Raw genomic sequence first — 12,500 nt, 5'->3', positions numbered from 1 at the left:
AAAAAATCTCTATGCACCTAGGATAACCGTCTTTGTCCATTAAATTAATAATAATAATAATAATAATAATAATAATTATGACAATTGAAACATTATTATTATTATTATTATTATTATTATTATCATCAACTAAGCTACAACCCTAGTTGGAAAAGCAGTATTATATAAGCCCAATGGCTTCAACAGGGAAAATTAGCGTAGTGAAAAAAGAAAATAAGGAAATAAATAAAGTGTAAGTAATGAACAATTAAAATAAAAGATTTTAAAAACAGTAACAGCAATGAAATAAATCTTTCATATATAAGCTTTGAAAACTTCCAAAAAGGAGGGGAAGAGAAATAAGAGTTAAAATATAACACAGAATACTTATTAAGTATTATTTATTACTTGTTAATAACTGTATACACCATTATGTTTCACCCCTTCCATCCTCTACTTATCTATCAGCCCTTCTAATTCCTTCATCCTGTTCAATCCAATTCGTCTAGCTTTCCCTTGACCCTTTTCCTTACCGCGACCCTTCCCCCTCCCCAAAATTCCCTTACTGCTATCACGGTCATTTATATTATTCTCAGCAACAAAATCAACAAGTTATATAAATCATATTAATGATAAATTTTGCATATTTAGACGCGTTGTTTTTATATTCAGATAAGCCATATATTTTAATACATTAATGTCTGGATTCTCTTATCGACCTCGGGATCAGAGCCCCAAGGTGGAACCACTCAAAGACAATAGCTTCTGACCGGTTTGGAATCGAACCCTGGTCCAGGAAACCTTTATCACAATGACATAGCCACTTGGCTAAGTGGTTATGTCACTGTCATATAAGCTTCCTGAACCAGGGTTCAATTCCAGGCAGGGCAGAAGCTATTGTCTTTGAATGGTTTCACCTTGAGGCTCTGATCTCGAGGTCGATAAGAGAATCCAGACATTAATATATTAGAATGTATGGCTTATTTGGATAAATCATATTAATTAAAAATTTGCTTCATGATATCTGGACTTTCTTCACTTTCTTCACATCATTTTATCAATGATGTCATAATCTTTCCATTGCATGTGCCAAAAGAATGATGGTTTCTGCTAAGCGTCTCTCTCTCTCTCTCTCTCTCTCTCTCTCTCTCTCTCTCTCTCTCTCTCTCTCTCTCTATATATATATATATATATATAATCATCATTTAAGTAATTTCGTTTTTATTTTCCAAGTAGTTAAATTTTTTGTCATATCTTTTTGTGGAGACGTGTAATCTCACAACATGGGGCTGATGAGTTACTGTGAAATTATATATATACATATATATATATATATATATATATATATATATATATATATGTGTGTGTGTATATATATATAATTTATATATATTATAGAATATATATTTATATACATACATATATAAAGTATATATATATATATATATATATATATATATATATATATATATATATATATATATGTACACACTTTCATGTGCATGCATACATATACACGCGCACAGACACACACACACACATATATATATATATGTATATATATATATATATATATATATATATATATTTCTGTATGTGTCTATACAACGTTTTTTTCCATTGTTAACTATGATCTCCCATCATTTCATTTTACATTTCTTCTCTCGCATAGAAAACCAACCTCTAAAGTTTCCTAATCATAGATCTAGAATTTATAGCATTCAATATATTTCTTTGCGGAGTGAATTCCACGTCAAGCAGCCTCTGTGTCAGAGACAAAGGGGCTCTGCGTCTCTGAAGCTGTCAGTTCTTTTCATTTATTTGTGCGTTAAGAGAATTTCCTTCTGAAGCAATAGTGTAACACCTTTCTCATGGCTCTGTAGGATTCAATTAATACAGGAGGAATGTTCTCTCTCTCGTGATGTCTCAGTAATCCTAGTGTCGCTTCATATATTATTATTATTATTATTATTATTACTTGCTAAGCTACAACCCTAGTTGGAAAACCAAAATGCTATAAGCCCAGGGGCTCGAACATTGAAAATAGCCCAGTGAGGAAAGGAAACAAGGAAAAATAACATATTTTAAGAACTGTAACATCATTAAAATAATAATGATGATAATTATTATTATTATTATTATTATCATTATTATTATTATTATTTTTACTATTATTACTACTACTTGCTAAGCTACAACCGTAGTTAGAAAAGCAGGATGCTATAAGCCCACGGGCCTCAACAGGGAAAATTTCCGTGATGAAAGGAAACTAGGAAAAATAAAATATCTTAAGAACAGTAACATCACAAAGATAACTATTTCCTATATAAACTATAAAAACTTTAACAAAACAAGAGGAAGAGAAATAAGATAGAATAGTGTGCCCAAGTGTACTCTCAAGCAAGAGAACTCGTAATTAAATTCAAAGGTTTAAAGGTCACTCATGAATGGCAGAGGCAATGGACAGTGACAGTGCCCCTGAGACTGACCATATACAGATTTGATCAGCGCCCAAGCCGCCTCTCCACCCAAGCTAGAGCCAAGGGTGGCGAGGCATTGGCTGTTGGTGACTCAACAGGTAGACCTATAGTCTCCCCGAAACCCCCCATCATTAGCTCATACCTGGTCCTCCAATTACATCAGGATATCTAAGAAGCTTCCAAAGACATACCCTCGCATGTAATTGTTCCAGTCAACCGTTGTGTTTTTATTTATTCCAAGTTCTCTCTCGCATTATTTTATTGAAGTCAGCTCAGACACCCATGAATAAACGAAGAGTTATATCCTCATGAGGCAGTCTTGATATAACAAGCCAAATATTCGTTCGTACTCCTTTTTCTTCTACAGTCCCTTTTAGAACAACGCCACCCATTCACGTTTCCTCCTAGATTCATTGAGTGCCCATTTGCACATTTTCACCGTTGGAGCCCTTGGGCTCATAGCATCTTGCTTTACCAACTAGGGTTGTAGCTCGGCTAGTAATAATGATAATAATAATAACAATGCATGATTCCAACCTCTTTTAACCATTTTATGCATTTCTCTTCGTTGTCAAGTTTTCGAATGAGTGTCTTTAAATTATCCATTTGTGGGCTTGTTTTATCTGAAAAAGAAAAATAGAAAAACTGTTCAGAAATGAAATTTAAAAAATGTGGAAAAAATAATAATGTTAATATCACGAAATTAGTGGTGGGGCAATAACAGAAAAGTACCAAATGTATTTATCTATCATTCTTCAGAAGGGTTGGGGGGGGGGGAGCAATTGCCTCCCTCTTCAAGTATGTCGACTCACTTGAAGAGGGAGACAGTTGGCCCCGATAATTTTGGGAAGAGTAGTGGTAAATGTATTCCCCTCAGTAAACCTATCTGAAATATTGAGGCCCTTGACATGACAAATATATATATATATATATTGTGGGGGATTATTTAAGCCCACATCGTACAGGAAGGTATGGAAAAAGGAGAGCCTTGGGCTAGAAGTAAACACCATGTTTTTCTTAAAAGCTCTGGTTTTATTAGAACAACTAAACTCTTCAGTAAACATAATGAGACTTACATTAAGCAAAATAGTTATAAAATTCACACTCATAAATATGATGACTAGTAAATATCAAATACTAAATTAATTGTACTTCAATATACACTTCAAGTAAGAGAAACAGAATTAAATATATAACCAAGAAACTAACAAAAAAAACATTGGAACATGAGTTATAAAAGAAAATGGTAGTGCTATTTCAGACACACTATAAGGAAACTCCTTTCAAGTGAATAAGCAGAAAACACCTTTCTAAAGTCAACATCCTCCCGGCAATAGGGGACGAAGCCACCTATTAAAAAGCACAACTTAGACCTTATCTAAATTATACATGGCAGAAAAACACACAAAAATTAGTAATGTAGTTTTACAAAATAAACACATTAAGCTTTGCTTGACATGCACAACTGCATGACTTACAGTGACTATTATAAATCTAACTTAGTAGGAGGCTTAATTACTCTACCAGATTTAGACTTTGGAAATACATCCTCATCACTAACAGTATGGATAGGCATTTGAGGATTATCACATACATCTCTCTCAAAATCATCACAGGATGCATCAGTAGTAATCAAATCTTCAGATCTACCTACTTCAAGGTTATACAATCTTTGAATGGGTCTAGTCATTTCTCCCTTTTTAGTTTTGAGCCTTACACTTCTTACAAGTCCATCTCTACCTTTAAAAACATCTACAATAACCCCAAGAGGCCACTTCAATCTAGGAAGGTTATCCTCCTTTATCAACACAAGGTCACCCTTAGACAAATCACATTTTTTATTGAATCCTTTAACAACTTGAGGCAAATTGGTTATATAATTGTTACTCCAAATTTTCCAAAAATGTTCTAGGTTCTTGTTTCTTAAAACTTCTCTTTCATTCAAGTCCCTGGAAGTCACCTTACATGGCTCAACATTTATTAAGGATTTACGATGTGGGGCTCTTCCTAGGATAAAATGTGATGGAGTGAGATAATGAATGGAATCAAGTTCATCACTCACATAGGTCAATGGTCTGGAATTAATACAGGACTCTATTTCTACTAGTATAGTTTCTAATTCACTCTTACTTACATAGTTCAGATTCAGTGTCTTTCTCAAGGCAAGCTTAACTGACCTAATGAGTCTCTCCCACCAGCCCCCCCACCAGGGAGCACGAGGGGCAATAAAGTTCCATTTGGGAGCCAAGTGGCCATACAGCCTTTGTACTTCATACCTAGCAGCTACAAAAGTCTTTGCATTATCTGAATATATAACACTAGGTAAACTTCTCCTGGCAACAAATCTTCTTATAGCCAATAAGCAGTCAGGCAAGGATAAAGATTCTGTAAGCTCTAGGTGTACAGCTCTTACAACACCACAAGTGAACAACAATACATAAAATTTCTTACTAGGACAATCAGCACAAAAGAGGGGGCCTGCATAATCTAAGCCTGTTACATCAAAGGGTGGAGAAGCCCTTATTCTTTCTTTAGGTAATGGAGCCACAGGCTGACTACAAGGTTTTGAATCATGCCAACGGCAACTTAAACATTCCTTTATTACTGTCTTAGCTAATCTCCTCATTCCTATAATCCAAAAGTTATTTCGTAGGGATGAAATTACGGTATCCACACCTGCATGCTTTAAAAACCTGTGCTGAAATCTGATCAACAGTTTAGCCAATTGACCCTTTGGAATTATAACAGGATGTTTAGTGTCATATTCCAAGTTAGAAAACTCAAGACGTCCCCTAATTCTTATTAAGCCTTTATCATCTAGAAAGGGGTCAAGATTTCTTAATTTAGACCATTGAGGGATAGCCTTTTTACCCAAAAGTACCTTTATTTCTGCAGAAAACATTTCTCTTTGGATGCAGTAAATCAACTTCAACTTAGCAAAATCGATCTCTTCAGTAATGAGAGGGCCTGCCACTTTGTTATTACTATTTCTACAATTTATGATAAATCTTAAGACATAAGCTGTAACTCTCAACACCTTGCTTAATTTACTGTATCGATCTAAATCTATCAACGGGTTGTCTGGCATGCCTTGTACATTAAGACAGACAGCAGTACTTTCTATGCCTATTTCATCTTTATACTTAACTGGGTTACCTTCCCTTTCCTGGTATTGGGATTCTTTTAACATACTAGGCCCATAGAGCCACATAGTACTATCCACAAGCTTGTCTGCCAACAGACCTCGTGTTATCAGGTCAGCTGGATTGTCCTTACTTACACAATGTTGCCAGCAACTGGGAGGTGTTAACTCTCGGATTTCCTTTACCCGATTAGCTACAAATAGGTCCTTCTTACTAACATCTCTTTGAATCCATGACAGAGCAATGGTAGAATCTGTCCAACACCTAACTCTAACACAGTTATCTAGGTTAAGGGTATTCTTCACAAAGTTGACTAATCGTGAACACAAAAGACATCCCATGAGTTCTAACCTCGGCAATGTAATTGTCTTTATGGGAGCAACTCTTGACTTAGAGGACACTAATGACACCTTGTATGAGCCGTTCTCCACAGGCACTCGCAGGTACACAAAGCCCCATAGCCCTTTTCAGAGGCATCACCAAACCCATGTAGTTCCATATGACTAAGCTTCCCCCAGGCCTTTGGTGAAAAATAACATCTATCTATCTGATAATTCTTAAAATGCTCACTACTAAGGAGCCATCTTTGAAACTTTAGCTTCAACTCTGATGGCATTTCTTGATCCCAAGTCAAACCCAGTTTCCAGAGTTCCTGAAAAAGTATCTTGCCATACATAACATATGGACTGATTAACCCTAAAGGGTCAAAAATCTTGGCTATCACACTAAGGATACTTCGCTTAGTACAGACTACTTCTACAAAGGAATCTGAGTTTATGCCATCAAAGGAGAAACTGTCCAGTGAGTTACACCACTTCAGGCCTAATACAGTATTGGGTTCATCAGAATTTATAAAGGGTACCTTGTCACATAACTGAGAAGTAATTAGCAAACTATTTGATACAAGTTTTGTAAGGTCCATACTAGCATCAGCTAAAATGCTACGGGCTTCACAAAATTTATCAGCTGCTTCTACAGCAGAATCCGCACCACTCAACCAATTGTCTGTATACATGTTAGCCTTCAAATCTTGCACTACACTAGTTGGGGGATACTTATCCAAATGATGTTTGATTGTGGCATTTAACAGAAATGGGCTCGCTGTGTTACCAAAGGGTACACGTGTGAATCTCATGTGCCGTATTGTACCATCATCTCTTGGCCACAAAAATCTATGAACATCTCTGTCTTTCTCTTGTACACTAATTTGCAAAAAGGCCTTTCTTATATCAGCTGTAACAGCAATGGGCCAACGACGAAAACGAATGAGTACCTCAACCAAGTCAGGGTTGAGTGATGGGCCTGAGGACAAACAGTCATTCAATGATACACCATTGTAACAAGAGGCAGAGGCATCAAACACAGGTCTTATCTTAGTACTTGAACTACTTAATTTAACTACTGGACGATGAGGCATATAGTACACAGGATTCACACCTGAAATTTCCTGCCTTGGTACCTCTTCTATTATGTGATCTGACTCATAACTATCAAACACTTTTTGATATTCTTTCTTAAGCTCCTTATCGTGTTCTAACTTAACCATTAGCCTACCTAACCTTTTATGGGCTATGGCAACATTATTTAAAAGCCTTTCCTTAGCAGAATCATCCTTCCATGGCAGTGCAACCTCATAGCGACCATTCACAAACTTCACAGTACTCTCAAATTCTTTGAAAACTTTGGTTTCACTATAACTTTCAACAAATTCCCTAGGCTTAACCCCTACAGTTTCCAAATCCCAAAAATTACACAAATCTGAATCTGAAACAGAGGAGATACACAATAATTGTGGTACAGAGTAGGTACAAGAGTCATTGGTTTTATACAGCCTGCCACTCAAGACATAACCAAAGAGAGACTTCATGGCTACGACATGGTTAATTTGGAAGGCATCTACAGGAGAAATCAGTGTCCAGTAGAAATCTAGACCAATCAGTATATCAATCTCAATGGGAGAATCATGGTGGTAATCATCAGCTAATACAACATGAGAGAAAGAGTTAAGCACTGAATCTGGTACAATAGGCCTAACCAAGGGTTGACATATTCTGGGAATCTCCGCAGCAATAATACGTACCACTTTCTTGTCAGAGTCCCACAACTTTAACTCATAAACATTTCTGTGTTCATTTTTTCCACTGCTATGACCACCAAAACTAGAGTATGGCATAGGTGCACTAGTGATCCATTGTGGTTTACACTTCTTCACAAATTTGCTACTAATATAAGACCTGTCTGCACCATTATCAAACATTACCTGAGCAGTGACAACAGTACCATCACTACCACTCACCTGAACTTTGGCAGTTTGTAAAATGGTACAGTTACCACCTTGCCCTGTTAGAAGTGCCACATCGCCAGGCTTGTCACTGCCAATAGCACCTTCCTTTGCTTCACTTTCCTCCTTCTTAAGGTTCATTTCCAGCCTAACGCCACACATTAAGGTAGAATGGGCACCGTTACACTTTGTACACCTTGTACGAGCTTTACAGTCTCTTGACATGTGTCCACTCTTCAAACACTTGAAACATAGGCCTAAACTTCTTATTTTTTCACCTCGCTCCTTTCCACTCAATTCTAGCACACCATAACAGTTTTCCGATTTGTGCTTCTTGGCACAGAAGCTGCACATTGTGTTTTCTTGCTTGGACGAAGCATGAAGGGCTGCGGCTGAATACACCTTGTCTTTAGAACTCTTATTTTCAATTTTCTTTACTTCAATACTACTCTTTCCCTTAAAAGCTTCAGACCTTTCTAATCTTGAAATTTCCTTGTCTAAGAATGTCAATAACCAATCTAAATCACTCTCATGTCCATCACCATCCCTGGCCCACTCTAGCCGCAGTTCACTTGGCAAACGGGAGAGGATGATAGGTGTAAGAAACACTTCACATTGTTTTCCTGTGATGCCTAGCGCCTCCAAACTGCGGATGTGTATTAGAATGTCATCTCGTAATTTCCACAGCTGTGCCACACCCTTGGGTCCGCTGACATTAATGTTGACCTCACCATTTAACAATGCCTGGACATGAGCAAAAATAATCCTTTCTGGCTTGTGGTAGCGTTCCTTCAGTAGTTTGCTGGCAACCTGGTAATTAGCACTGGTATGAGCTAGTCCCTTCACTACATTCCTGGCATCTCCCTCCAGCAAAGACAGCAAATAAGTGAACTTACTAATCACTGGAAGGTCTGTTGCATCGATGTGGGAATTATATTGATCCCAGAAGGACTGCCATTGGGTCACTTCACCACTAAACTTCGGTAGCTCCAGCTTGGGTAACTTGACATTGGTGATATCGGACTGTCCACTTATACTGCCAGCTTTAGAACCAGGACACGCTGCTGCTGCTAACTTCCTTATCTGGTCTTCAGCTTGTATCCTAGGCTGCACACTTATTGTTCTAAACTCATGGGCTTCATCCAAAAGTTGTTCTAGTTCTTCTTCAGCTACCTCAATTTCTAATGCTTCTTGGACTTCATCCAACTTAGCTAGTCTCTGGTTGTATTCCTTGATAGCATACTCAAATTGACTAATAGTTGTGGTGGAAGACTCCAAAAGGTCACTCAGTGCCTTGGAAGCTCTTGTCACCCACCCTCTACATGTAGTCCTAGTCTTCTTTAACTTCTCCATTATCTTCACTGCACAACTTACTTTCTTAGAGGGAGTGTTCCCGGGTCTGGGCACCAAAATGTGGGGGATTATTTAAGCCCACATCGTACAGGAAGGTATGGAAAAAGGAGAGCCTTGGGCTAGAAGTAAACACCATGTTTTTCTTAAAAGCTCTGGTTTTATTAGAACAACTAAACTCTTCAGTAAACATAATGAGACTTACATTAAGCAAAATAGTTATAAAATTCACACTCATAAATATGATGACTAGTAAATATCAAATACTAAATTAATTGTACTTCAATATACACTTCAAGTAAGAGAAACAGAATTAAATATATAACCAAGAAACTAACAAAAAAAACATTGGAACATGAGTTATAAAAGAAAATGGTAGTGCTATTTCAGACACACTATAAGGAAACTCCTTTCAAGTGAATAAGCAGAAAACACCTTTCTAAAGTCAACATATATATATATATATATATATATATATATATATATATATATATATATATATATATATATATATATATTCAAATAAGCCACATATTCTTGATACAATAATGTCTGGATTCACTTAACGACCTCGGGATCAGACCCCCAGGCGAAATCACGCATAGACAAGAGCTTGTGACCGGCCGGGAGTCGAATCCTTGTCTGGGAAGCTTGTATAAACAGTAACTTACCCGGCTGGTCACAAGCTCTTGATTTGTGTGATTCGCCTGGGGCTCTGGTCCCGAGGTCGTTAAGAGAATCCAGACATTGATGTATAAAAAATATATGGCTTATTTGAATATGAAAATCATGTCTAAATCTGCAAAATTTATCATATATATATATATATATATATATATATATATATATATATATATATATATATATGTATATATATATATATATATATATATATATATGCATATGTGTGCATATATATATATATATATATATATATATATATATATATATATATATATATATATATATATATATATATATATATATATATATATATATATATATATATATATATAATGTTGTTACTACTACTACTACTACTACTACTACTACTGTGAAAGACCTAAGGGTTTCGCCCTTACCAAAGGGCTCATCAGGTGGGTTTGGCCATCTCATTTTTGCAGGTTTGGTTCCCACGACCCTCTTCCCCTCCTTTCTTTCTTTTTATATTTTTCTGCTTCTCTGTTTTTTTTTTTTATTTGGGGGGGATTTTTTTTTACTTTTTAATTTTTTTCTAGTTTTTTCTGGATTTTTTTTTAATTTTTTGTAATTTTAGGGATTTTTTAAATTTTTTAAGTATTTTTTTTTGGATATTTATACCAGTTTTAATAATTTTTTTATCATTTATTTTTAGATTTTCTAGCTTTTACAATTTTTTTGGATTTACAAGTCTTTTTTTTTTTTTTTTTTTTTTTAGTAGAGGAACTCTCTTGAGCCATCCTATAAGGACTTGACTGCACAGTAGAAAAAGCCGAGCGTTTTCCCTCTGCAAAGCCGGTCTTCTAGGTTATTCCCCCAGAACCACCCGAAGGTTAGTATCCGAAAGAATAGACCTAGATATCCGACCTTTTGTTCACCTGACGAAGCCCCTGTACGACCCCACCAGGGAACATAGCATACTAGAAGCAGCTCAGCTATTCCTTTCTGCAAAGCCAGCCTTGTAAGCTGGTCCAAGCATCCTCCAAGCAAGACGCGTCAGATTTACACCATCCTTCTGTTCCTCTGGAACTGATTCCTGGGAATGTGCATCTTGGGCTGTTTTTCAACATGTTGCTTCTTTCGGTTCTTGGCCTTTATGTCCTTCTTGCCGGTCTTTTTTTGGTCCTGGATTTTGTCTTTTAGGCTTTTGACGACCCTGGAATCCTCTGCGGGGCATTCCTTTAGCACGCTCTTGTTTTGGCAGATGATGCCCTTTGCTTTTGCAGGGGCCGCCTTCGGTTTTTTCATCCTCTTTTTCTGTATCTTCATCCACTTCTGAATCTTCAGTATTTTGTTCCAATTCTTCCTTATCGTCTGATTCTTCATCCTCTTCCTCGGATTCTTCTTCATCCTCCGATTCTTCTTCTTCGTCTGAGTCTTCTTCCTCTGACTCTTCGTCTTCCTCTGATTCTTCCTCTTCTTCTGATTCTTCCTCTTCTTCTGATTCCTCTTCCTCTGATTCTTCCCCTGATTCTTCTTCTTCCTCTGATTCCTCATCACTTACTGAAACTTCAGTATTTTGTTCTGATTCTTCCTCCTCTTCTGAATCTTCTGTATTTTGTTCCGATTCTTCCTCATCATCTGAATCTTCTGTAATTTGTTCGGATTCTTCTTCTTTCTCTGATTCTTCTTCCTCTACCTCTGATTCTTCATCCTCTTCTGATTCTTCTATTTCGTCAGGCAAGAAACTAAATCGGTTTTTTACGGAAATACCTGAAAATTCTTCCTCCATTTCTCTCTCAGAAGAATCAGAATTTTCCTCCTCTTCTGGGTCTTCAGTATTTTGTATTAACCCTGGATAGGTACGGTCATCGGACACCCCTTTAAGGGTATACTCGGACGCGAACGACCCCGACGCCAAAAAAAATTCTTGAAAAATCAGTTTTTGCAGTAACCTCCTTTTTTCTTTCGCCAAAAAAAACGTCAATGAATGCTTAAAACAACTGTAAAGATAAATACTACTCATCTGCAGAAAAACTATTTATTATAAATATTTTAAAAAATTAAGTAGAAAAAAAAAAGACCTGACATAAAAATTCATAAAAAAAAGGTTTATACATATATACACAAATCCTTTTAGGAATTGATTCTTGAATGTTTAGGACACATCTTGATGTATTTTGGATGAAGTCAGACCCATGGAGGTGAAGATCTGAAATGAGAAAAAAAGGGTAACTTTTTTTGGCCAAAAAAAATTGTCCAAATTTCATGAATTTTTTTGGGTACCCAAATGAAATAGGAAGTGGCTAATTTTTTTAGGGAATAAACATATGTTATCCTAAAATAGAAATATGTAAAAAAATCTTCATTATTTTGTAAATTACATTTATATCAGGGGCCATATCTAAAGGTAATTTTTTGAGTACTTGGAAATTTCGTAAAAAAATACATATATTTAATATATAATATGATATTTATGCAGGTAAAAATATACCAAAATATCACAAATTCTATAGGGAACAAGAATATATATAGATAGGGCAGCTTACGCTTCGGATATGTCCACAAAATGGCCGCCAACCACACTGACTCAGACTCCCTAATCTGCCACTTGAAATGTAGGAAGGG

At 36.2% G+C, this 12,500-nt stretch overlaps 2 protein-coding genes across 2 annotated transcripts; both read right to left on the bottom strand.

The window, feature by feature from the left end:
* Positions 1 to 3,945: 3,945 nt before the first annotated feature.
* Positions 3,946 to 5,943, bottom strand: LOC137631551 (uncharacterized). The gene has a single exon (XM_068363352.1). It carries the CDS (start codon positions 5,941 to 5,943, stop codon positions 3,946 to 3,948), a length of 1,998 nt encoding a protein of 665 aa, XP_068219453.1.
* Positions 5,944 to 6,002: 59 nt separating this feature from the next.
* Positions 6,003 to 9,677, bottom strand: LOC137631548 (uncharacterized). The gene has a single exon (XM_068363337.1). The coding sequence runs from the start codon at positions 9,234 to 9,236 to the stop codon at positions 6,003 to 6,005; it is 3,234 nt and encodes a 1,077-aa protein (XP_068219438.1). The 5' UTR covers positions 9,237 to 9,677.
* Between the last annotated feature and the right edge of the window lie 2,823 nt (positions 9,678 to 12,500).

This window comes from Palaemon carinicauda, chromosome 3 (assembly GCF_036898095.1).
Source record: "Palaemon carinicauda isolate YSFRI2023 chromosome 3, ASM3689809v2, whole genome shotgun sequence".
Taxonomy (NCBI): Eukaryota; Metazoa; Arthropoda; class Malacostraca; order Decapoda; family Palaemonidae; genus Palaemon; species Palaemon carinicauda.
This window is presented reverse-complemented; position numbering and strand designations above follow the sequence as displayed.

Bases quoted from the DNA above. Each gene is read 5' to 3' on its own strand.
- LOC137631551 (XM_068363352.1), bottom strand. From the start codon at position 5,943: ATGGGATGTCTTTTGTGTTCACGATTAGTCAACTTTGTGAAGAATACC.
- LOC137631548 (XM_068363337.1), bottom strand. From the start codon at position 9,236: ATGGAGAAGTTAAAGAAGACTAGGACTACATGTAGAGGGTGGGTGACA.